Source organism: Ammospiza caudacuta, chromosome 2 (assembly GCF_027887145.1).
Source record: "Ammospiza caudacuta isolate bAmmCau1 chromosome 2, bAmmCau1.pri, whole genome shotgun sequence".
NCBI classification, from domain to species: Eukaryota; Metazoa; Chordata; class Aves; order Passeriformes; family Passerellidae; genus Ammospiza; species Ammospiza caudacuta.
In genome coordinates this window covers 38,704,407-38,731,025 of record NC_080594.1, presented here as the reverse complement: position 1 = coordinate 38,731,025, position 26,619 = coordinate 38,704,407, and the positions used below count along the sequence as shown (strand labels likewise).

The 26,619-nt window shown below is 39.6% G+C and overlaps 1 protein-coding gene across 5 annotated transcripts in view; it reads right to left on the bottom strand.

Annotated features, from left to right (window-relative positions):
• Positions 1-26,619, bottom strand: part of LOC131571971 (disks large homolog 2) — a 620,230-nt gene that overhangs the window by 8,142 nt on the left and 585,469 nt on the right. For 3 of the 5 annotated variants that reach the window (XM_058824784.1, XM_058824785.1, XM_058824786.1), the window contains 5 exons: positions 18,759-18,804; positions 6,861-6,911; positions 6,007-6,108; positions 4,977-5,149; positions 4,176-4,285 (listed from right to left, as the gene is read on the bottom strand). In XM_058824784.1, coding sequence (XP_058680767.1) covers positions 4,176-4,285; positions 4,977-5,149; positions 6,007-6,108; positions 6,861-6,911; positions 18,759-18,804 — 482 coding nt within the window. Of the gene's footprint in view, positions 1-4,175; positions 4,286-4,976; positions 5,150-6,006; positions 6,109-6,860; positions 6,912-15,937; positions 15,980-18,758; positions 18,805-19,693; positions 19,794-26,619 lie in introns of all 5 variants that reach the window. The other 2 variants (XM_058824787.1, XM_058824783.1) reach the window with 2 other exon arrangements.

Here is a 26,619-nt window from a genome sequence, read left to right as displayed (position 1 = left end):
AGGAAGGAAGAAAGTGGCGGAAGGAAGTGGCGGAAGGAAGTGGCGGAAGGAAGGAAGTGGCGGAAGGAAGGAAGTGGCGGAAGGAAGTGGCGGAAGGAAGTGGCGGAAGTGGCGGAAGTGGCGGAAGTGGCGGAAGGAAGGAAGGAAGGAAGGAAGGAAGTGTCGGAAGGAAGGAAGTGGCGGAAGGAAGTGGCGGAAGGAAGGAAGTGTCGGAAGGAAGTGTCGGAAGGAAGGAAGGAAGGAAGTGGCGGAAGGAAGTGTCGGAAGGAAGTGTCGGAAGGAAGGAAGTGTCGGAAGGAAGGAAGGAAGGAAGTGTCGGAAGGAAGGAAGGAAGGAAGTGTCGGAAGGAAGGAAGTGTCGGAAGGAAGGAAGGAAGGAAGGAAGGAAGGAAGGAAGTGTCGGAAGTGTCAGAAGTGTCGGAAGTGTCGGAAGTGTCGGAAGTGTCGGAAGGAGGGAAGGAAGGAAGGAAGGAAGGAAGGAAGGAAGGAAGGAAGGAAGGAAGGAAGTGGCGGAAGGAAGTGTCGGAAGGAAGGAAGTGTCGGAAGGAAGTGTCGGAAGGAAGTGTCGGAAGGAAGTGTCGGAAGGAAGTGTCGGAAGGAAGGAAGGAAGGAAGGAAGGAAGGAAGGAAGGAAGGGTCGGAAGGAAGGAAGGAAGTGTCGGAAGGAAGGAAGTGTCGGAAGGAAGTGTCGGAAGGAAGTGTCGGAAGGAAGGAAGGAAGGAAGGAAGGAAGGAAGGAAGTGTCGGAAGGAAGTGTCGGAAGGAAGTGTCGGAAGGAAGTGTCGGAAGGAAGGAAGGAGGGAAGGAGGGAAGGAAGGAGGGAAGGAAGGAGGGAAGGAAGGAAGGAAGGAAGGAAGGAAGGAAGGAAGGAAGGAAGGAAGGAAGGAAGGAAGGAAGGAAGGAAGGAAGGAAGGAAGGAAGGAAGGAAGGAAAAGAGGGAGGAAAGGAGGAAGGAAAGGAGGGAGGAAAGGAGGGAGGGAGGAAAGGAGGGTGGGAGGGAGGGAGCAGTTTGTTTACAGCAATGGCCATGTGCTCTTTCAAGTGCAGGTCCAAACCTGATTTATGGTCCCTTCACTCTTGTTACCTCCCCTTCAGATAGCTGAAGGGCATCTGATGGGGAGGTAAGAAGAGTGAAGGGACCATAAATGAGCAAATGAGCATATGCATAAATGAGCGATTACAACTTTATATGCTAATTTTGATGAAAGATAAAGCTTTTGTCTATGTTCCTCTGCATCTTGTGATTAGAAATTTTTTTGTCTTTTGTGTTTTGGCTTTGCTATTGAAGTAGCTTTTAATTAATTTGTATGAACAGGAGTAATAGTTATGACAGATTAAGCTCTAATTCTTTTTGTGTTGCAGTACTTAAATACCTAAAAAAGACTGAATCACAGAATCATTAAGTTGAAAAAGACCTCCAAGATCACCAAGTCCAACCTTTGACTGATCACCACCTTGTTAACTAGATCACAGCACTGAGTGCCAAGTCCAGGCATTTCTTGAACAGCCCACCTTGTTTTATTGTCCTAAGTGAAGTATTAGCATTGCTTTGGTTCAACAACAGGATGATTGTCATAATATTTTGCATCTTTATAACACCATTCAGTCTATTCAAGGATTTGCTGTTCTAACATCAAATCAACAAAGCCTCTATGTTATTGCCACTTTTCTGGTTCTGCCTGATGTATTTTTTCAGAGTAAGTGCCACTTTTTTTTACTTTGTGTTTTTTTTTTTTAATCACTCCAGAAGCAAGGACAGCATTAAACAAATAACAGAAATGTTTTATGAATGGGAAAACTGTATGTTAAGATCTCTGTTAAAACAATCAGTGCAGAAGGCGGTCTATCAGACTACTCTTCCCCTTCTATACAACAACAAAATCAGAATATTATTGAATTGTAGGCTGGAAGAAAAATCAGGAAGTCAGGATGATGCTGTGCAAGCACCAGATATTATGCATCATTCTTTCTAATGTGGCTGGACATACAACAAGCTCATTGCCAAAGGCAGGGCCTAGAACAATGCATATTCCAGGGATGGGTCATGTTGGAATTCTCCAGCTCCATGACCAGTGGCTGCAGGTACACTGTTACCATCACCAGACACGCATCTGTCACAGGAGGGGGAGTGCCAATGTTTTAGCTGTCAAACACAAACCCGTGGCACTACCTGGCATTTGCAGAGCAATGGGGGAGGGGAATCACAGAATCACAGAGTCATGGAATCACCAGGTTGGAAGACACCTTCAAGATCATTGAGTCCAACCCATTCCCTAACACCTCAACTAAACTATGTAGCACCAAGTGCCACATCCAGTCTTTTTTTAAACACATCCAGGAATGGTGACACCATTACCTCCCTGGTCAGACAGTTCCAGTACTTGATCACTCTCTGTAAAAACTTTTTCTTAATATCCAACCTCTATTTCCCTTGATGCAGCTTAAGACTGTGGCCTCTGGTTCTGTCAGTTGCTGCCTGGAGAAAGAGACCAACCCCACCAGGCTACAGCCCCTTTCAGGGAGTTGTAGAGAGTGATAAGGTCACCCCTGAGTCTCCTTTTCTCCAGGCTAAACACCCCCAGCTCCCTCAGTCGTTCCTCACAGGGTTTGTGTCCCCAGCCCCTCTCCAGCCTCGTTGCCTCCTCTGGATGTGCTCGAGTGTCTCAATGTCCTTCCCAAACTGAGGGGCCACAGCTGGACACAGCACTCAAGGTGTGCCCTCACCAGTGCTGAGTACAGGGGAGAATGACCTCCCTGCTCCTGCTGGCCACACTGCTCCTGACACAGGCCAGGATGCCCTTGGCCTTCTTGGCCCCCAGGGCACACTGCTGGCTCATGTTCAGTTGGCTGTCACCAGTGCCCCCAGGTCCCAGAAAACCTCCAGGTTTTCCACCTGGGCACTGTCCAGCCACACCATCCCCAGCATTGCAGGGGTTATGGTGGCCAAAATGCAGGACTCAGCACTTGGACTTACTAAACATCATCTTACTGGACTCTGCCCATCCATCCATCCAACCATTTGAGGTCTGTCTTCCAACAGATCAACGCATCCTCCCAGCTTAGTGTAGCCTGCAAATTTACTAATGAGAGACTCAATCCCCTCATCCATGTCATCAGTAAAAATATTGAACAGAACTGGCACAGAGTTCAAAATTTCACCCCTATCACAGCAAATTAAGCTGATAGCTCTTGCATAACTGTAACTGTATATGGAAAACAACTTGATAACCATATATTTTTTCCTGAATTTTAACTCTGGATAAATATCAATTCCATATTTCTTCCTCAGCCTTCTCTCTGTGACACTATATAATTTCTCCTCCTCCTCTGCCAGCAGGATGGAACCCAGAATCAGGCCAGTACTCCAGCTGAGGCCGCAATAAAACAAAATAGCAGTCTATTGTCTCCTTACACAACACTGATACAGCCCACAGTGGCAAGCTTTTTTTTTTGCAATCACATTACCCATCCATTTGTTTTCCTCTGTGATCCACCTCAACCGCCAGATGCTTTTCTGCAGTGCTATAGCTAAATTATTCCCTGCTTGTACTCATGCCTTTCATTGTCTCTCCTTTGTCTCTGCTGAATTTCATATTACTGATCTTACACTGAGTTTTGCTCTTATCCCTTAAAGTATGTGCCACTTCAGACAGCCTTGGCAGCACGGAGCTGGTGCCTTCTCTTTCACTCTATTGTTATGTTCGCCCTTCTCCAGTCCCATGGCTCCTTGCCTATCCTCTTACAGACCTGCAGGTAAATGAAGGGCTGGTGAAGAGGAACACACCTCAAGTCTGACACAGGTTTAGCTCCTGGTTTGTGCCCTTGGCCAGGCTGTAAAGCCCAAGAGCACCTGAGCCTGCATGGGACAAGCCAAGCTGTGTGAATGAGTCTCTGGTGAACTCATTGCACGAGTTGGAGCAAGTACACTAAGCACTGGCAGGGAGTCCTTCGTGGTCCAGCACATAATCCCATGTGTGCCAGTCTGAAAGGTTCAAAGCTATGGCTTGTTCCTTCAGATACCAGGATAGAGTGGACGACAGGTTTTAAAGGCACTCTTCCTACTTCATCTCATTATTAATAATTTTAGACAACAAGCCAAATGTAGACTCAAGACCTGTGTGGTGCCACTTGAGGCTGTATCTGAAAATAATAAAATGCTTGAAGAAGTTTATACTCACATCAGAGGCTCCCATGATTTGGGCTTAATGAAGATAGCAATGGGATAGAGTTGTGCAACTTGTAGTCGTTTGATAGCATTTCCTGACACATCAAGTATACAGTGCTTGCCCTGTTGGAAACAGATGAGCATGTGTTTATTTTTGCAGACTTTGCTAAAGATAGGAAGCAAATCAGTGACACAGTGCCCTGGAATGGGGCCATTACTGGCACACCAGGGCAGGAGTAGCCCAGGGTACAGGTTCCACTACGCTGTGTTCTTTCCTTTGCTTTGGTGCCAGTATAAATATGCACTGGTGATATGGGAACAAACTTGGGATTTATTTTTTACTGGGGTGAAATTTGCAGGGGCAGGAGGATTTTCTTGAGATGAAGAAAATCAGTTCATAAAAGCAATAGGATGTCCACATCCTAAGTGATTAATTCAGTTCTTGTTTACGTCAAAGCTTCCCTGTGTCACCTGAGGCAAATAATTTAATCTTTCTGTGGTTTGTTCTTTTGCCTCAGTGAACGTGATTTAGTTTATCTGCTCTTACAGAGAGAAGAGTAGAGGCTGTTTTGAGGAGTACTTGAGGCATTGTGTTAGAACCCTGAATCCATGGCACTACATCCAAGTACAGACAGTGCCAAGGATGATGTCATTCAAAGTCGGAGACTCCACTTGTGGAGTCATTATAAAACCTATAAATATTTGGATGACATTTTGCAGCTATTTTATTTTTTGGCAGAGAATCATGTCTGAGACACAATGTGGAAACAAAGCAGATCATGTTGCACCAGCAATAAAACTACTGTCAACCTACCCTTTCCGCCACAAATCTCACAGACTGGACACTAGTTCCATACAAATTATCATTGTACTGCCCAGCTTCTATAAATTTGTGCTCTTGGATATCTTTTTCCATTTGTTCTCTTGAAATGACAAAATGATAATCTCTCCCATCCACTTCATAGTCACGCTTTGGCCGTGTGGTATCTGCATGAAACAAAAGACAGAAGATGAAGTCTGCAAAAACATTAAGTGCAAAAAATGCAGCCATGGTTTGCTCAGTGGAAAATGCTGGGTCTACTCTACATGAGGGCACTTCACATCTGAGAGCAGATGTCTGGTTACTACATATTGTTTTTAATGGATGCCAATAAAGCTGTTTTTTTGTAGTAATACCTTCTGATGTTTACCTCCAATCAATACAGGCTAAAATAAAATCAGGGTTTAGTGGAATTCCACTTTTTTCAGCAGAATCACACATAAATCTCAAATATAAAATGCATTTCATATTTTAAATTTTATGTTATTACTGTGATAAAATGAATTGTGATCTCATCAACTCAATTTAGCCTTATTTATAAGCCTGATTCTGTTCTCATCTCTAGTAGTTTTAAGTTAGTGTATTGCCAGAGACAACCATTTAAAATGAAGTACAACTGCAATTAGGCCCTCAAATAAACAGCAAGTTCTAATTGTCCAAGATAGAAATACTCTCTTTAATTCAGGGTCTAACACTGCTTTCTGATTCAACAGTCTATATCTCACACAAATCACACATTATTCTTTATATTTATTGGTGGATGCTCTGCAATTGAGTTGAAACTTTTACATTTTACTAGAATTTCAAACTTTTCAGAATTTTTTTCCCAGATGTCCACAACCTTTAAAAAATGGTTTTAAATTTATTCGTTCTTTTTGCCTTTTCTGTCTGATGTAAAAATGACTTTTGAGAAACCCAACTGCGCATAATTCATGGATGCTGCTCTCACAGAAATTTACTTAATGTGTGGCACCAAGGGATAGCGTTCACTCAGCTGCAGAAATAGGAGGAGAATCATACTTACGTGGTACACATGAGCCAAACTTATCAGGGAACTCAGATATCAAATCATCGTTGATCCGATCTTTCATAGGACCCAGAATAATAACCGGCCTGGTGTAATTAACTGAAAAAAAAAAAAGGATCACATTTTGATGGTCTTACCACAATAATGAATAAACGCACCCAAATATCACTAACCAGAGTTGGTGTCTTTATGTATGAAGTGAAAATTTAGGTGCACATTTTTTGATGAATATTTTATTTCTTGACATGGAAAAGGGAAATGGAATGAGTACCACTGCAGAGCTCTGTGATGGTTCATGCACAAGTCAAATGACTGTGTAGAAGCATAGATATATTTGCTACCACTCAACAAGGCTACTCCCAAATGCTTGCAGATGGACTCTTCCATGAGGTATAGAAATTGGTATATTGTACCCTTTTTTTCACCTCAAGTTATATAAGTGCATTCTCCATTAAATGGATATGCTCCCATTTTAGGTTGCCTTTCCATATGTCTGTCTACCCTGGACAGTGGCACATATCACATGAGAAGCAAAATAATAAAGGCTTTCCATGTGACAATATTGCAGTAAATCTAGAAAATCTACATCAGTATTTTGTAGACTGATTCATTTTCTGTACTAGTCCATGAGAATGAACTGGGGAGAAGAGTCCTGGGAATGTTAAGAAGTGGTGGCTTCCAAGGAATACCACAATATCAGGGGTTTTTCATATGAAAATAGACTGAGTGTCCAAGATAAGGAAGCCACAGTGAATCTGGGACTGGCAGAGCAAGGCTCACTGCTCTGCTGGCCCCCAAATTCTGAAATGAAACACATAAGGAAGAGTGATAGAAAAGAAGATGAGACTTACTTTCCTGTCTTGTGACAGGTTCATAAGAAAAGATGCAGTCCTCTTGGCCTCCTGATGAGAGAAGAAAGAGAAGAGATTGAAGCAGATGAGTAACATGTCAGGTACTTAAGTTTGATAAAATGCTTCACATAGAGACAGACCAGATTCAACACTTCTATCTTGATAAGCCTCTCACCTGAACCATTCCAAGTCCATTATAACTTCCAGGTATGGACACAGTTTTTCTCTTCCCCACCCTCCCATTCCATGTGTTTCAATTCTATTTACTGAAGTTGGACTTCTTTATTGATGGTCAACATAGCTTTATTTGTCATTTGATACGAGGCTGTTTATAAGGATAATGCAGCAATTTAAGATGCAATGCTTTTCCTATTGTTAAGACCCTAACATGTTGCTGCAGAGTAAATCAACAGGCTACCTAGACAGAACTTTTATGTACAGAATAGATATGTATTTTGGTTGATTGTCCTTCAGTGCATAGCTTCCATAGTCTAGTGCGTTCACAGCCTCACATCTAGCTATGAGCTATTTTCTGATCCTTATCCTTTCTCTGAACACAAATCACAGACTCACAGAATGTTTGGGGCTAAAAGGGAATTTCAGTTTTTGGATATCATCTAGTCCAATCCTCCCCTGCTAAAGCACCTAGAACAGGTTGTACAGGATCATGTCTAGGCAGGTTTTGAATTTCTTCAGTGAAGGTCTCACAGCATCGTATTGTATTATTGTATACATTTGTCCTCCTTACGCTCTTTCAGGACAGTGCTATTTCCTCATGGTGCTATTTAGGGAACTAAAGCAGAGAAATTTGCCATGAGAAACAAGTGGCACTATAGGGTGCAGGTGTGCAGTCCTGATGCACTGCTGTTCCCCCATCCAAGGGAGTGAAAGAGGAGAGGGAGGAGGATTCCTCACCTAAAGCATGAATAATTCCTGCTCATTTCTCTTTCTGGGTCACTGTCACATACTTGGTGCCACATGAGAGCTCTGGCAGGTTCTAGATACAAATCAGCAAATTTTAAAATGGTGACTTTATTTTTGCTCAGTTCAGGGTTAGTCTCTGAGAAGATCCACAGATGGGTGGAAATGACAGGACTAACTCCTGCCTAGCAATGGTGCTGAAGCAGCAAAGGAGAGAACCTAATTTTTAATAAAAGGAAGAGATTAGAAAGCATTTGAGGATAAGGCCATATAACATATGAGGAGTGTGGACAAAGGGGTTTTCTTTTCTGTTTGCAAATGTTTGATATTGTAATCACTTTTCTTTGGCTTTTCGCAAAGTTGGAAACCTAGAATTATTATTACACTTGGTTGTATGCATCACATTGGTTTCCCTTAAGGCTCTCAGTAAATTTTAGAGGTGATGTAGAACTGGGATGTCTCATTTCTCTGGAGATGAAAAAATCCACTCTTTAGGGTGGACTGGGATGCTTCTTCACTGTCTGTCCTCTACTCCACAGGAGCCTAGGCTATATTTTCCAACAGCCTGAGAGAGTCAGTCTTAGGGTGGGCAATGAAGCCATCACATACCAACCAAATGGAGGGGAGCCTGTTTGTACAAGTACCATCTTAAACTTGGTATTTGCTTCAATAGCAAACAGATCCACAGCAGGAGTTTCATGTCACCAATTTCAGAAACCTGGGGCTTGAGTGCTTATGTCAAGCTAGTCCCTAGATACCTTTTGGAGCCAATGGCTGCCTACAAATAGGCAAGTGCTTAGTCTAAGACATGACTCATCTGACTTATTTTACATGTCTACTTTGTGAGGAGAGAAAAAGTCAGAAGCCTGAATTTGTCTCCATTGTCCCCTAACAGCATTTAAGCAGCAAAGCCAGATGCAGACATCTGCAGTGAAACAGCAGAATCTCATGGGAGTGACAGTGTCAATAGCAATTGGAGGCAAATAGACAATAACTCTGAAAATATTGTTCTTGTTTTTTTTTTTCTTTCCATGGACTAATACTTGGCTTTGGCACAGATTTATAAGCAGCACTGATAAGCCAGCACAGATTTTACTTTCTTTTTTGTCCAGTCTCTGGCAGACATGTTCCCATGCTAAAGCTTTTGGTAATTCCACACTCTCTGTAAGGTATGGTCTAGGGAGAAAAATGAGCCTGTTTTACAGATGTCTTTTGTATTTGTGGCCAGACTGAAGGCAAAGAAAAATACTCCAGACCACTAAAATTGTGCTGAAGTTTAAGCCATTGGAAAGTGTAGCAGTAAGTACGGAGAAACTTTGAGGCTGACTGTGATATACAAGAACTTAAATACAGACATCTTCCTGAGGTAAGGATCTTCAGGCCACAGTTCCAGACTCAACATGGGAATGTGACTGGAGAAAAGCTGCACCATTTCTACTATTTTTCTTTTCTGGAAAAAGGACTAAGGAAGCTTAAATTTCTAAGTGAATAAAGTCCTGCCATGTACTGTCCAGACAAAATCCTGTAGGTCCTCAGAGGCTGTTTTGCATGTTCACTATAGCAGATGGTACTCTTTAATGATCTCCACTCAGTCAGCACTGCAAGTAGTCCATAAAGTATGAAGTGTAATGAAGAGCTCTAGAGTCAATCAATGTTCAGGTTGCTATAACCTTGTGAGGGCTTTGAGGTGTAAGACACCGTGTGAAATCCATCAGGACACAGGCTCTTATCATTTGCCTAAGCCTCATTTAACACCCACATTAACAGCTTAATTAGCACAGGTTAGCTGTATTGATCTGGAAAATCTTCATGACATTTACCAGATAAAACAAAACGAGAAAAAAAAAGAAAAAGACCTTTCTGTAGGATTTTGATATGTTCCCCTGTTCTACAGTAAAATCCCATCAAGTCAAAAAGAGAAAAAAAAATAAATAAAATAAGGGAATGGAAGAAAAAAGAGGGGAAAGTTTCCTAAATGTAATACACTTATGGGTAAAATTATTGGAGAACTTTCTCTGGACCACTCCCTGCTTCCCTTTGCTCTGGGTTTGCCTGTTGGTGTTTTCTCATGCTTGGGAATAGAAGAATAACCTGGAGTTTGTTATAACTTGTAACCTCTATAAACTGGGCAGCAAGATCCTGTGCTGCCAGACAAGGAGTCTTAATTTAATATTTTAAAGGAATTTAAAGGGTTTCAGATGGGTAGCTCTGAAATGGACTTAATGTGATGCCTCTGTTTTTCCTTTTTGATTAGATGGCAGAGAGTCTGTGAAAGTCCCAAACCTGGTTTCATGGCAGACCTGCTAGATATCAGGCATTTTTCATGTAACCCATAAAAAGGCCCCATTTCCTGCTGCCTTGCCAGAGCATCCAGGGCTTCCGCAGGTCTGGTGTACCTGCACCCTTGTGTGGGTAATGGGGTGGGAGAGCTGCTGTGACCTGCCATGGGGCAGCCTCCATGTAAACACCCTCCCTAATCCAGCAACCTGTGCAGTGGAAATTGGTAGATTTTGGCATCCTATTAAGGACTGTGAATGAAAAAAATCTGAAAAAGCATCTAAGTAGATAAAAAAATAGTAGTACTACTAATGAAGACAGCTAGAAGTTATTTATGATTTTTAAAAAGTCAACGAGAAGTTTTGGGTTCATTTAAATGGTTGGACTATTGGTGGTGGTTACCATCAATATACATGTGAAATTCTTGTAGATGAGCCAAATAATTTAATTTTCAAGCTCTTGTCTGAATTTTGTTACTCATGTGGATTTAAAATCAAAGAAGGCTTATTTTAATGCCACCATCCATTTAGGTTTTGGGATAAAGTATGAATTACCTGAACTGTATTTGCAAGATCTTGGTGAAATCAATTTCTCTTGCACAGGCTACACTGGACAATATCCTAGCCTCTATTTGGTTCAAAATCCCTCTGCTGGGCTCTATTTATGTGAACATATGATTTTTGGAAATTTATTGATTGATTTTTTGGAATTTATTTGTGAAAGGCTGGAAATCCGATAAGTAAAATGATCATCAGTTGTCTGAGCATGAACTAAAGACTCAAAAGTTGTCTATGGGCAAAGATCAATACAGCTGTGTGGTATAAAATGAGACTTCAATACCTGTGCCAGTTTGAGTATACCTGAATAATACAGTAATTCTGGGAGTCAGTGCAAGTGTCCTTATTAATCAATAACCTATTGTAATAATCAAGACTCCTTTAACCTTGTTATGAATCTTCAAATCTCATTAGAAGAGTGACTTTCTGATTTGCTGACAGAAGGTAAAAGTTTTTTTCCTATCACTTTTCCTTATTTTTAACTTTTAGTTATGTATTGCCTCTCTAGGTAAGTGGTGCAATCACAACTAGTTATGCAATTAGACTAAACAGATGCAACAAAGTGTGCGTAATTTTGATGACAGCTGTAAAAATCTTTACTGAACTATGTGTATGAGTGTTACAACACATATGCAAGAGAGAGACTTGCAATTCATGCCCATTATGAAAATCATGTCTCACAAAATAAAAACTGATGAGTCCATGGTAAAAAATCTGTCCTTACAAGCTTGATTTGAAAAACAAATCAGAACATTTTAAGTTACAGAGCTCAAAATAAACTTTGAATCGTGGTTTGATTAACTGGTCCAGGGATAAGTCAAAATTGGCTGTGTGCGTCCTTATCACAAAAAGAACAATTTTCTAGACCAGGACTTTATACACCACTCTGCAAACTTGGCTTTACTGCTGAGAACAGGAACAAATAAACCAACACAGACTTCATAAGAGCGTGGCTGTGTGATTCAGCAGCAGCTGTGTAGCAACTCATCCCCTTCAAGATCAAGCCAGCATTTTTTCCTGGCCCCAAAATACTATTATTTATATAGTGTTACATTCTAGTCTCAGATGTGTCTGTAGTTTGCCCTGAAATTAATGGAGCTGAAGGTTATCTGCTGGGAAAAAGAATATCCCACTGTTGGCTCCAGCCTTATTTTTTATAACAAACCAAGTGTTAACCGCACTGGTAGAAGAAATCTAGTTTACTTTTTGTCACTTCTTGTTAGTGGCTTAGAAGTGGTCAAAGAATTTTCTCTTCAGACCACATTGGAGGACTTTCAATTATATTTTTGAAGTAAAAAAATATCTGGCTTCTGTTTTTAACCCTGGAGATATAAGCAGTACTTCAGTTAAATACTCAAATTTTTAAGAAATGCATTTTTAAAAAAAATAATGAACACATCAGAATATCTCCTAGAAAAAGCCCAGTTGATTTGTGACCCCCACCCTATTCCTCACTGTCCAGGTCACAGCCTGGACATTTCTCAGAATCCTTCAATATTGCTGGTTTGGAATGGTTCTAGGAATGATCAAGTAGTACAGGTTTTGACACTAGCTACTTTTCACTAAATGGTCATCATAAGAAGCAAAAGTTAGAGAAATATGTTAAAACAATTGCCAGAGACCCACTAGAAAAATGCAGAACACCTCACTCTGGACTCCAACTGGCCTGTTTTTATAGGGATATATGAGAAAGTCTGCAGGAGAACACCCTGCATTTGCCAGTCATTTCTTGCCCACACCTGTTTTCTTTGTTTTGGCCAAGGTGTGAATTGATGATTTCATAGAATCATGGAAGCATAGAATAATTTAGGTTGGAAAAAACAAGTCCTACTCTGCCAAGTCACACTAAACTATGTTGCTGAGCATGTCATTTAAATCCCTCTAGGGATGGTGAATTAACCATGTCCATGGGCTGCCTGCTCCAATGCCTGATAACGTTTTCAGTGGAGAAATTCTGTCTGTTATCTAGTCTAAATCTTCCCTGGTGCAACTCAAGGCCATTTCCTCTTTCTGTTGCTTGTCACTTGGGAAAAGAAACTAACTCCACCTCACTACAACCTCTTTTCATCTGCTCCTCATCAGACTTCTGCTCCAGACCCTTCCACAGCTCTGTTGGCCTTCTCTGGGTGCGCCCCAGCCCCTCAGTGTTTTTTGTTGCAGTGAGGGGCCCAGAACTGAGCACAGGATTGGAGCTGTGGCCTCAGCAGTGCCCAGTACAGGGGACAATCCCTGCCCTGCTCCTGCTGGCCACACCAGTGCTGATCCAGGCCAGGATGCCATTGGCCTTCTTGGCACCTGGGCACTGCTGGCTCAGGTTCAGCTGCTGCTGACCAGCAACCCCAAGGCCTTTTCCACCAGGCAGCTTTTCAGCCAGCCACTCTGCCCCAGCTTGCCACAGCTCAGAAAGCAGTGGGGCAGGCAACCCTTTTCCTCCTGCTAATTTTCTGGGGAAACAGAAAAGAAAGGAGGCACAGGGACAGGATCACAACCCCATGAAAACCCCTTGATTCCTCCAGTGGTTTTCTATTTGCTCCCCATTAATTTTCTAGCTTTACTTTTTTTCTCCTCTGCATGTCACCAGTATGCTCTATGTCACCAGTGCATAGTTTGAGGGCTAGATGAGTTTTCAAGTCAACAGACATGGTGTCCCTGCAAAACAACTTGTAGTTGTGTTCCTCACAAGCCTCACCTTGAACACACAGACTCTCCTCAAAGTGGCACTACAGCACACTGAGAAACAATTCTGCAACATGGCTGGGTCCAAATGGAGCTAATACAAACTTGGTTCTGTGGCAGTGGCTGATGCTGAGCTCCATTCCCAGCTACCCAGAGGCAAACAAGAATAGCAGAAATACTCACTGCACTCCCTTTTTTTTTTTCTTTTTTTTTTTTTTCTTTTTTTTTCCTTTTTTCCTCCATTCCTTAGGAATAAATAAATCAGGAGGCAGTGAGGAATACTTTAGGAAATCTTTGAGGAATATGTCTGGTAATTATTTGTCCCACATCAGAGATGTTGATAAGCTTTTACAGTGCAGTACCCTTTCTCAACAGTCCCACAAAGTGAGAACTGTAGTGAAAAGAGAACTTCTTTTGACAGGCCTCATCTCTTTTCTCTCCAGCCCTCACAATTTGTTGATTTCATTCGCAGACCACCTGCCTCTCACTCTCATCTGATTTTTGTTTGTTCCTGACACATAATTTGTCTAGGGGAGATTTGCTGTGATGAGCTGTGCAATGGGATGTACTGTCAACACACCAGATCTCAGATCTCTTTGCCAGAAGATTCAAAGGCTAATCATCTGGACTTGGGAGGACTTTAATTCTCCACAGGAGATATGCTGATGTACCATGGCCAGGTGGAAATTGAACACTGTCAGGTTAGACTTCAGGTGCCACCATGGCCATTGGAAACAATAATTTCCACGTGGGAACCACAGCTGCTAATTTGTCATGGTCATGCCTTCAAATATCATGTTAGCACACTCCAACGAATCCTTAGCAAATGAAATCAGGCCCTTTGGGCAGCAGGTTCTGTATTTTAAAGCCTCCCTCATTTGGCATAACCTAAGATGGGCTTCCTCTGCTTCTTAATGGCATAGCTATCCTGTGGGCAGAGAAGAAATCCCTGCCAGCATCTTCTCCACCAGGCAGAAGTTGTTGGAAATACCAGTAATGTGTGGGAAAATCCAGCCAACAAGATGCTGCTGGAGTGAGAGCACAGCTTGTGCAGATGGAAACCACTCTAGAAGGAGGGTGACTGCCATGGGCAGCTGTTGCTCCAGCACTACTTTTTCTTCCAAGTATCTGTGTTCCAGCTAACTTTCCCAAATTGTTTCTATTACCTTTCTTGCACCTTAAAAAAACATACTTTATTTTAAGCTATTACACAGCCAATGAAGGACTGGCTACCTCGCCTGTCTGATGATTAAATTTGGTAACAGGCTTTTGTGGACATGCCCCAAATACTTGGCTGCAGCTGGGCACTCCTATTAAGGCTGCTGTTTGGGGCAGCTCATCAATCTACATTCTTCTCTGGGCTTTTACCCTGAGCTCCCCCTGAAACATTCAGGTCTGGATGAGATTTGACTTTGATTAATTTCTGATGGTAAAGTCAGAGAAAGAGCATGTTAAATCTCAATATAAATATAATCAAAAATAAAGTCTGCCTTTCCTCCCAAGTGGAGGGCACATTAAAAATAAACCAGTTCAGAATTGGATCTTGGCAATTCAAGAGTGCCTACCATTTTCTTGTGACTCTGGCAATTGTTTTCAAGGAAACCTTTTCAATACAAGAGAATACAAACTAATTTACCATTTCTGAATAGGATAAGGTTAGCTGTTTTGCTGAAACAAACCAGTGTTTATCAACAGAGCTCAACTGCTGTGTTATACTAGGACTAGTAAACATGAGGTATGATACCATTGATTACCTGAATGTATGTGAGTGCTTAGCACAAGTGCTGAGTGACTGGTGGAAAACTTGATTTGTTAAGCAAATGGCTTGAATAAATGAAACAACTGGGTGATCTAGCAAGCACGCTGTCATTTTAGTTATCTTTTATTACATTTCTAGTCATTTATTTAATGCCTTTTTTTTCCTGTTTTTCGGAATATCCAAAAAATAGTGATATTTTTAAATTTATAGGCATTACTAAGAGTTACCCAGAACATACAATCTGCCTCTTGGTTATGTGATCACATGAAGTCTGTAAATCCCAGCAAATCAGGCTGCAGGGTTGGGACCCCCATCTACATGGTATCAGTGACGTTCAGTGGCAGTGCCTAAGCAGTGAAGGTCTATCTTACCTTGTTTTAAGACTGCAGTATTAATTAGGAAATCTGTACTGTCAAAATTAAGGGCTCAATAAAATTTCTGCTCCTGTTTCTTAGCCATCCATATAGGCATGCAGAAATGCAAAAAAAATTGTGACCTTGTAGAAAAGATGCCTCTTACAGATCTGACTATGGTTGTGCAGTAACTTTACTCTTAAAAGGTCATCAAGAAACTTCCCCCCACCCCCACTGAAATAAACTTCTGTCACTAAATGAAATAATCCTGACTTGCATAGGCTACACAAAGCCAGGTTTAGTTTTATGTCCCTCATACATCATAAGTAACAACCTTTCTCCCTTCTCTTATAAAGTTTGCCAATTTTCTTTTATAGCTTTGTATTCAAGACATGGTCATAAATTTGAATTCCAAGCCATTTGCTCCAGTGATCTTTTTAACGTTAACAAAAGAGTTGCAAGGAGAGAAACAAAATAAAAGAAACAAAACAAGCAATGCAAAATAAAAGGACTCTAATGAAAGCAGTAACTTACTGTAGCTACTTTCACTATCGCTGGCATTAGAAGAAACATGTTCTGCAAGAACAGTACAGCAAATTAAAGAACATAACCAAGCACCACAGAGCTGCAGAAACTTAAAAGAACTGCCACAGTCATGCAAAGGTAGTTATGCAGAGCAGAAATAAAAGCAGTGCAGTGACATCACCTGAAAATGCTCAGATATTTTACAGAGATAAAATGAAAGCTTTCTCTCTTGTGGCATTTCAGAAAGAGACTGTATGTATTAGCTACTGATATGTGCCATGGCAAAACGATGTCTTTTTGTGATAGACAGTAAATGACATCTCTGATAACTTCATTTCAATGTATATTATGATCAACTTAGATCTCTCTTGATGTCTTGAGCAATTTATTGAAATGCAAGTGTCTGCTGATATTCTGCACTATCAGTGATGTGCATCATTAATGCATTGAAACTATTCCTGCTAAACTTCTAGCCTGTGTCTGTCTTTAATCACTGTGCACTATCCCACAGGACTGTGCACAGAGATTAACAGATTAACATGACAGTTATTTTGGTATGAAATATTGTAACTGTATCTAATCTATCCTGTCCAAACAAGGGAAAAAAATAAAGAAGACAAATCCAATTAAAAAACTAAGGAAAAAAAAAGAAGAAAAATATTTTTCCAGATATTATCTAGCCTCAGGATTTGACCTGGAGTTTGAAAATCTTTAGCAGACCAGTCTGGATGGGTGAACATGAATATGAGAAATATCATGATGGGTCAGTCTTCTGGTTTGTCAAGTCAGGTGTTCTGTTTCTATAATCATATTATTGAAAATAATTCCAAAACTGTAGTCAGCTGACTATTTATGGACAGTAAGACCATGCTATATGCTCTCCAGAAGGTCTGCAGGATCACATTAAACAGTTTTTTTTTCTGGTAGAAATGCTGATTACTTTGCACCTGAAAGATCATTTGGCAGTTGAAACTTTTCAGCTGGTCCAGGACATTTAGAAGCCAATAATGGCTGTACATCTGGGAGCACCCTGGGTTAATGAGAAAGGCAGGAACAGTGCCAAAGTTCTCTGCAAGGTGCTGCCTTTCCTCCATGCACTAATCTAATGGCTTAGGGTTCATAGATTGAGAATGGTGGGGCTACTGGAGCAGCAAAAATGGGAAGGGATGATATCTGATAAAAAACAGTAGTGGGAAAACTTGATCTTGGGCTTAGGAAGAAGCTTTTAAAAATTCAACTACTCATATTTTGAAGAAAACAGCATAATAACTTTCAGACATTTCATAGCAAGTTAACAAGGATTATCTCAAAATGATGTGCTATACAGGACCCTGAACAACTTTATTTTAAAATAAAATATATCCTTTATAGTAAGAACTGTCATTAAAAAGCATGTCTGAGTTGAAAACTAACAAAATTTGGATTGGTGGGACTGTCTAGAGGTGTACCAGTAATTTAAAACTAGGCGCAATATTAATACAGGCATTACAGCCTATACAGCACCTCGGTGCTACTTTGTTCCATATCAATTTGCAGAATTCAGGTAACTTTCAAATGGTTGGATGTTATGGATTATCGTCTTTGTAAGGACACATATTCAGGAAGGTTGTCAGATCTGAAGTATTTTACTTTTCTGTAGCAGGGAGGATCTGCATTTGTTGCTAATGAGCTGCTATGACACTTAAATGATCACAGAGTTGTTAAAATTCAGGTGGCAGTGACATTTGCTGTCTATCACTGACAAAACCAGTCTTGCAGAACTATTCTTCCTGGTACAAGAGATAAAGCTTTCATCTTTAAATTGTGAGCCACTGCATGGCGTTTAGTTAAACCATTAAAATGTTCCTTCAACAATTCAGTCAGAAACAGAATAATCTCCAAAACTGTGTGCATGGATGTGCATTCCTGCAATTAAAAAGCACACACAAAACAGTAGGCAATGCAACATTAACACACATTTTGCTCCAATTACTTGGTGCTTAAGAAAAGGAAAAACAACTGAGGAACAAGTAGCCAAATGCATGCAAGTGGCATTTTGTTTACATTATTTAGCTCTGGATACAGAATTTAATAAAGCTATATATGTGGAAGTCAGCAGCAAATATTTCATTCTATGCAGTTTTTCTGGTTCACATTTTGAGGAAGAAAAATTGTTTCTGAGCAATTATCTGACACATTATACACTCTGCAATGCCAAGTCTTGAGACAGGATTGCTGCATCAGAAAAAAAAAAATTGATTCAGGTTGTGTGACAGAGAATAGGTTGCTAATGGTGAAAACTGGTCCAAAATTAGCTTTGGAAAATGCAAGATCTTCTCTAGCCTGCAAATGACTTCTTCCATTAATAACAAATACTAATCTAAAAATTCAGCAAAGTAACAAACACTCCCATGCAAAAAGCTGAAAATGCAGAAGCAACAGCATGAACTAATTTTCTATTGATCTCCTCAGGATGCGATCATGTTAAAACGTTTAATTTTCCCTTTAGATGGAGAGGGAGGGGTTGTTGCTGAAAAGAACAGTCTAGGCAGCAAAACACGTTCTAGGTATGCTACTCTACAGAACTGCCATGATGGGAACAATAATATACTGTCAGAAACAAAAGGTGTTATTACAAAAGAAGTGAAAGTGTCTGCTTGATACACTGTATGTTATTTAATACCGTCATGCAGAACAGAATGATTGAAACATTTGTAAGGCATTCACAGCTGGGTAACAAATAAAACTCTATCTTGTGCATGCTAGGAGTGGAGGGTCCTCAGAGAAGAAACAGAAGCCAAAACAAAACAAAACAAAAAAGGGTTTACAGTGACCATTCCTGGGAACTTACTCAGAGTCTTTGTTCCATAACCGTCGTCACCTAATCCGGGGATGTCCTGCACGGAAGTCCCCAGAGAGAGCAATGAGAAAGGAAGAACAGCCGCAGAAGAGGAAGGAAGAAGTCAGTGGAGTTGAAATGGATACTACCATGACTGACCATGTTGATTGAGCAATCTGGATCCCTGCCTTTTCTTTATGAAACGAATTTAGACCTAATTTCTAAGGAAATTCAGCCAAAGAAAGAGGCAGTGACTGTGAAATGTGCCTTTTGGAGCTGTGAGGAAGAAGGAACAACCAGATAAATAAAGTTCCAGAAACTATCATCACTGGATAAATTTAGGACAGAATTATTAAGAAAAAAAAAGTGAATATTTGGGCTTGGAACTAGCAAATATTTTAAATAATGCTGGTTCCCTATATAATTTAAGCAAGGAATAAATGCTTGTGGTGGTACACATTCCAAGAACCAGTTTAGTTCTTTAAGGTGTTAACATGGTTGTTTCCCTTAATAGTTATAACTTCCAGTGAAGCTGCCAATGGAAATCAACTTGGTGAAAGTCAAAGGCAAAAAAAAGATTAGATATTTTCAAAACTAATTATTTTGGTATGTGAAAGAAATCATGTTTGCCTTATTTGAGCCAATTCTGATCTGGGAATATTTCTGAGAGACAATTTTGGATTTATGACAGGTGTCACAACAACTTTGAGGAGCCGTATTTCTGCTTCCAAAAGTTAAGGTCACTGCTTTATTCTTCTGAAAATAGTGTTTCCAGAGATGGAAGGAGAAGCTGGATCCAAACTGCAGTCATACATTGGTCACAGTAGTAATACCTCTCCTGCCTGCCTATGACAGATATTTGCCTAGATGTGTGGGATACTGGCATCATGCGTGTCACCCATTTGTTGTGCTGCTGCATGTGACATCGTCTCCAAGAGGTTACTTACGTTCTGGATCACTTGTTTCCTGCTCACTCTGCTCCTTGCTCTTGTAGAATGGGAATTTTCGTGAAAAGATGAAGTTCTTTTTACGCTTGTCATTGAATGACTGTGAAGGAGAAAAGGCATGGGGCAAAAACAGGGACGTCTAATTGTTGTCACACTCATGCTGACAAAACAACTAGTTTGTAAAAGTGGAGAGAACTGTAGTGACTCAAATCAGCACAAACTAAGTGGCTGCAACGAATCAGAGGTGTGGTGAGGTCTGAAATTTAAAGGCAAAGCTCCTGAAGACCGGATCAATTTGACTCCAGAGGTCCGGAGTTACAATGTGCAGCTCCTTACTTGGAAACTGTAGTGTTTGGCTTGTTTGGATGAAGGGCTACAGATGGTTCAGCATGCTTCGGGATCAAGGCATCCATCTTTATTCACAGCAGACTGTGCACAGAATTAATTAGCTGTCTGAAAAGAATAGGCTGTAATGTGGAAAGCAGAAGCTTTTGATTTGCTTATAGTGTGTGAATTCAGCCCTGTGTTAATTAATATTAAAATTCTTTACTGGTAGGTGCTGTTGATTTCATAATATCTTATTTGGCCTCATTATTGACAACTTCTTATGTGTGTTTTAATGCTTCTTTCAAGCATTATGAAAAAACCCCAACTTTGTTCTATTTTATAGATGTATATTTATGCATTAGGTTTCACTGGATATACTTTTAGTTCTAAGTGATTTAGAAATGGAATTCTGCTGATAAGCAGGATTTCATTGCATGTTGATCAACATATTTTGCTGTAATTATTCAAATCAGAAATAAATATGGAAGAAATTGGTGTTTCTTACATGATAAAACCTTTGACTTCATAAACAGTTGCAAGGACTTACAGGACTATCCTGTGTAAAAACAGGATATGCCTACTTGGGACACTTATTTCAGATACTAAATAAGGAAATGGGGTCCCTATAGAGTCAATTGAAAGAAGCTGGCATTCTTGAGGGCACACAGAGCTGCAGACTGATCTATGCTGTCAGTCAATGACCTATAATGTCTCTTATACTGAACATATACACAGGACTTTGCAAATGATGACCTCCAAGACAGCAGAGACCTTCTTAAATAATTTAAAGGACCAATCTCATATGCTTGTCATTGCTCAAATTGAATATAACCAGCATTTGGCTCCAGTTCTGCAATGGAATATATTTTGAGTCTTAGAATACAATTTCTTTCCTTACATTTTGAAATCATGAAATAAAATGTGGTTTAAAATATGTATTTCTGAAAGATGGATACTGAAAATCTGTTGAAATAGTTGCATACTCATGTCACGAAAGTTTCATACCACTTTTACATTTCAAGCATATTTAAAGTTTAGTAACTGAAAACAAAAAAAAATGCACATGTAGAATAAATGATCCATGAATATCTCTCAGAGTATGTAAACATTCAATGTGAAATTAAAGTGGAGGTCATGCACAAATAATTCAGACAGCATGCAAATTCAAAACAAAGCAAGTATGAAAGAAAGCCAGAGGGAAAAAAAATAAGCACATGAAGGATTAAAGTAATCTATGGATGAAAGGAGGACTGACATGCTCATTACATCACTTTAATGACCTAATGGACATAATTAAATTAAAATGTGTTTTCTGTGATAATTTCTTTTACTTTTCCAAAGAAAGGAATGTAGCATGTTAACATTTCTGTTTGTGAAAATGTTGTTTATCATGATTTATCTGAATTTGACATAGTAATGCAATTGGCACTACACACTTTAAAAGGGAAAAAAGATATATACAAACAATAATACCTCAAAAAGCAAGGGGGTTTTAAAATTACAATCACTTCATTACAGCACTTTGGAATTCAAGAGAACGTTATCAAATTAATAAATAAATATGCTGTGTTTCACAGAAAATATGAGAAATAACACTTATATATTGTTTCAATTTTTTCCCCAGTGGTCTAGAGCAAAAACTTCATAAAGTACATTTTCACCAGAAAAGCATATATTATTTTCCCACTTCTGCATGATATAACAGTATACACCAAATTAGACAGATATTTTATACTGTTATATACACTTTTTCTCCTTTTGCTGTTTCAAGTACTGGGTTGCTTTTTTAATAAGATATTGTTCCATTTCAATTTGGATGACCAAAATCTGGCAATTTACAGCACATGACTATCATGTGTGATTATGTCACTGTATTCACACCAGTAAAAAGATTTCTTCCTAAAATAAGGCTGATCTAATTATATTAATATCCATAACCAAATATGTTTATGCATGTGATAATATTTCTATAGATTAATCAATGCGTATATTCATGTCAATGACCATATATACTATCATGGTGTAGTCAGAGGGTTTATATTTTAAATAACAAATAAGCTGTAAAATATTATAAAACATTAAAGTGGGTCTGGCTCTGCAAACTTATAGAAACAATTAGTCCTTAGTACTAACTGAATGAGCAGTTAGTTTAAGAAAACAAGTGCTTGTTTTCTTAAATTAAGTGTATGTTTCTTCACAAGGAATCAAAGACAAGAGCCTTGATTTTGGTTTTGCATGCAACATAAATGGTATCGAAGTCAGGCTGATGGTCTCCACCTTAAGGATATGAAATCCTGCTGACAACCCCAAAAAGGCTTCTAACAGATATCATGATTTATATCTCTAATGAATAGAGAGAAGGGGCTTGGCAAAGAAATAAGACGGAGACTCACACAGAATAAAACCATATTTTCTATGGTACACACCATGTTAATTCCAGATTTTGCTCCATTGGTGAAAAGTAGAGACCAACACTGAGTGTGTATTTTCTTTTTTAAGAAAGGATCACGTGTATGAGGATCTGTGGCTAGGTTAAACTCCAAATCTCAGATGTATTTGAGAAATTTTATTTCAGTACAATGGAAACTTTGGACCTGTCAAATACTCTGGAGCCATAGGCTCCATATGCTTCTGGGAAGCTCTGAAATAGATGTAGGATAAATAAGACAGTTATTTGCCTACATCTCTCCACCTGATACAAACGTTGCATGCAACTGGAATTGCAATTGTGATAGCAAGCTTAGCCTGATTCAACAGCGTTTATGCAGGCAGAGTTTCTGAAAGTCAGTGAAAAAGTGCCTGAAAATGGATTCCTTGTAAGTTGCAGGTTTTTTGCCATGATAATGTGAAAACTTGTAATGGCAAATAACTCAGGCATTTCAGTGGCAGTGAAAAACTTGTACAAGAGATTACTTGTATATGTCACTGCCAGCACACAGATCACCACTAACCTAGGCAACAGCAGTAGGAGGCACTTTAAACAGACAAGTGCCTAACACTACAAGGCAAATGAAATTTTCAATTGGTTTGACAACAGAACAGTGACATCATTCACAGCACTTGATCTGCAATAGAAGAGTCTCTTTTCAGAAAAAAAAGGGGAGGAAAGTGTTTACTCATGCCCTGAATCCTTGTTCGATACTACTTAAGCATAGATTGTGTTTTGAAGAAGCCAAGAAAAATAATTGTGATGTGCTTGGTACACTGTGGCTTGACCAAGTATTCCCAATTGTCCCTGGTTATGTAAGCCTGGGTTACACATACCAACCTTCCCTGGTTGTGACAGACATTAAACTTCTGTGTGTTTCTGCTTCTCAAAAACCCACTTGGGTACTTTTTTGTGTCAGCATCAGTTTTGTATTCTAAATGTTTTTCTCTAGGCTCAGCAGCCATGAATATGTTACTCATCAGCTAATAGGGTAGTGTTTTTTAAAGGAAATTTTCATGTAATATTAAATAAACAATCCAATCTCAAAATTTTCTTTGTAGTGGTAAACATCACAAAACACAGTAAGTTGATAGTTTTACCATACTGTAATAGGCAACTATATTGTTGTTTACTTTGAGCTTCTTCCCACATTTTTTTTTCAGAGTGTAGCTGATTCAACCCCTGCTATTTAGTGCAGATGGGATCTTGACACAGGTTGTCCTCTTTAGGCTTTGCTGAAGATCCTAAATATGTTGGGGAAAGTTTTTTTTTTTATGGTGATCTAACAAATTTGTTTTCTCAAAGCAAATAAACTCCCAACTGCTTCAGGAATGTTTTCTTTTGCCATTTCATTCAACAAATGCTAATCCTCAGTCATCAGTGGGGAACCAGTGTATAGGGACCACCTGAGAGAAAGCTGTTCCAGATCACTGGCTGTGAAATTCTTTTTTACAGGGTGTAGATAGATTTCATATACCATCTAATTTTAGGCAGGTTTGAGCTATGCTTTAACCTAGTTTTTATATTCTGTGATTATGTATGTCAGTTTTGTTCTCAGATTGGTCTAGCAGTGTATATGAGAAATTAATTTCACTGCTTCTTATCTGCAATGTGGTTTTCTTATTCTCCTTATTTAATACCTGATTTTGGCCTAAGCCAAATGAAAATCCCTCATGTACTCACCCTTCTACAAAAATCTACAAAATTTATTATCAACATTATGTCCTTGCAATCCTTTTCTCTATATTTAACCGACACTTTTTATATTAAAGAGATTAATTTACTCATTTGAATACTGACTTTAATAAAAGATGGGGTACTCAAACATTGTTAAATCCCTATATTTAAATATTTTAATTTTACAGATCTCTATAGTATATATATTAAATCTCTACCATCCTACCAAAAATTTGCACTGACACAGAAAGAAAATATTTGGACTGTTACATATACTCAGTGTTATTTCTCCTTGGAAGCATATATACCACCTCATTGGTTTTATAGTGGGCTTTTTCTCCTGGCAATCCCAAGCCATGATGAATTTGAAATCTCAGGTTAAATGACCTGACCAAGTCTAGAGGTTGCCACTGCTATTGAGCCATTCCTGCTTTCCTGATGTGACCCCAAACTGGGCCATGGCCTGGGCTCACACACACAGAAAGCATCTCATGGTGTCCCTGCAGACATGCAGAAGATAAGCTGAGGAGTTCTCAGTGGCAGCTGTAAGCCTGGCTGTCCAGGGATCACAGAGTAAATTCCCCGAGATGTGGATCTTCCATTCTTATTCTGCACACACAGTTAAACCCTGGCAAACAGCACTAGCCAACTTCCCTATGATTTTTTATGAGATGCTAGGGGAAGGACATCCCTAGTCTGTTAAGTTCAGCCTTTAGTTTTCTTAGATACTTCAAGCCTGGGCTACAGTCATTCCTTATTGAATTTTTGTACCATAATCTGTTTTGATAAGTGAGAACCAACTGGGTGAGAAGAAGCTTAGATGAAAATAACTCTGCTTGCTTAGTTTTCTCATGAAGCTGTAGGGAGATTCGGGTGTTGGCAATCCAAGATGAAAAAGTAAAAGCCTGATTAAAAACTCCATGATGTCTAGCTTCTCCAGACCAGGGTAGGGTGGCTTAGTATTCATAAGTATGAAATTTTAATTTTTTTTTAAAGACTGAATTATTGCTTGCTGTCTGCCAGCAACTCAATTTTAATTCCTGAAAAACAACAGTTATAACCAACATAAACTACCAGGGGAGAAGAAAGACTAATAGACTTTGAAGAAAACACGTCAAATCAGTATTTCCAATTTTGCAAAGCTCTATTTAACTTGGTGCAAGGTATGAAGGGAGCACTTTTCTATGCTAATTTGCATGGGTATATCAATGTCAGCAAGATGAAACACCAACATAAAATCTTGCTTACGTGACAGCCAAAGTAATTTACACTTATCTGCAGGTTGTACACCACAATACAAGTGGGAAGGAATTGTTCAAACAGCAGCACTGGAATTGATAGCATGAAAATAAGAAAGGGCAAAGCTCCTTGACAGTGAAATCAATTTGGATGTAGAATAATCTGCCCCAAGGGGAGTGAAAAGCCTAGATAATTTTTTCACATTTAAAACAAATCTGCTAATCTTAAGTACTGTGGAGAATAACACTGCAGTGCTTGGAGAGAAGGGGGTGGTGCAGGGAAAAGAGCTAAACAGCAATCCTCTCCCAGCTCTAACACCTGTGTTTCTGTGATGAGATGCTCACAAACGCAGCATCTCAGAGCTGTGCTGTGGTCCAGTGTGGGCCTGGACCTAGCCAACCTCACTGCAACCAAATGGGAAGTGTGAAGGTCTTCCTCTCCTTCCTCAAGTCTCCAACTGGAATCAGAAAGTGTTTTTGACATTGTCCTAAATGTTCCTCTATGCTGGCCAATATTTTTTTCCTGACAAGGGACTTTCCCACTTAGAGCTGATGTATGTTATTCATGCATTCAAGTGCTGTGCACTTGTGCAAGTGCAAACCACTGCATTAAATGGACCATTGCACAAAATAAGGTGCAAAAAGACCTTTATTATTCTTACTTTGTTATGGAGTAGTGGAGAAAGATTTACAATACCTACATGCCTTCAAACTGTACTTATGGAAAGAGAGTTGGACAAGATAATCTTCTGAATTTTCTTTTGAGTTAAAGGAAGAGTGACTGGTATAGCAGGATGAATTATGGCAAGGGTCTGGCTCAGCAGACAAATCATACCAGGTTCTTGGTTTCAATTGAATACATTGATTTATTTAGGCCTTACAGCTAAAGTTAAAACAAATAAAGGCATGGGCAAACAAACCCAAAGCCAGTTTCTAAAAGACTCGTTTGAGGTTTGTTTAGGAGGTGAAGCTCCCACATCTTGCAGTAATGTATCTCACAGGACCAGTCTCACAAGCAGGGTATCAAGTTAGATGGACTTTGGCAGTTCCTGTGTCCCTATAACCTTCCAAACATGGTCTCTGAGTCACTGAGGCAATCACTGAGCTGCTTTAATTTAACTGAGTCAGAAAGAAAGATGTGAAATATTGAGCATGTCTCTTCCGGATGAGTGTTGATGATGATAAACTCCACACTTCTGGATCTTTGTGTGATATCTTACTAGAAGAAAATGTTGTTGTCTTTTTAATTCTTTCAC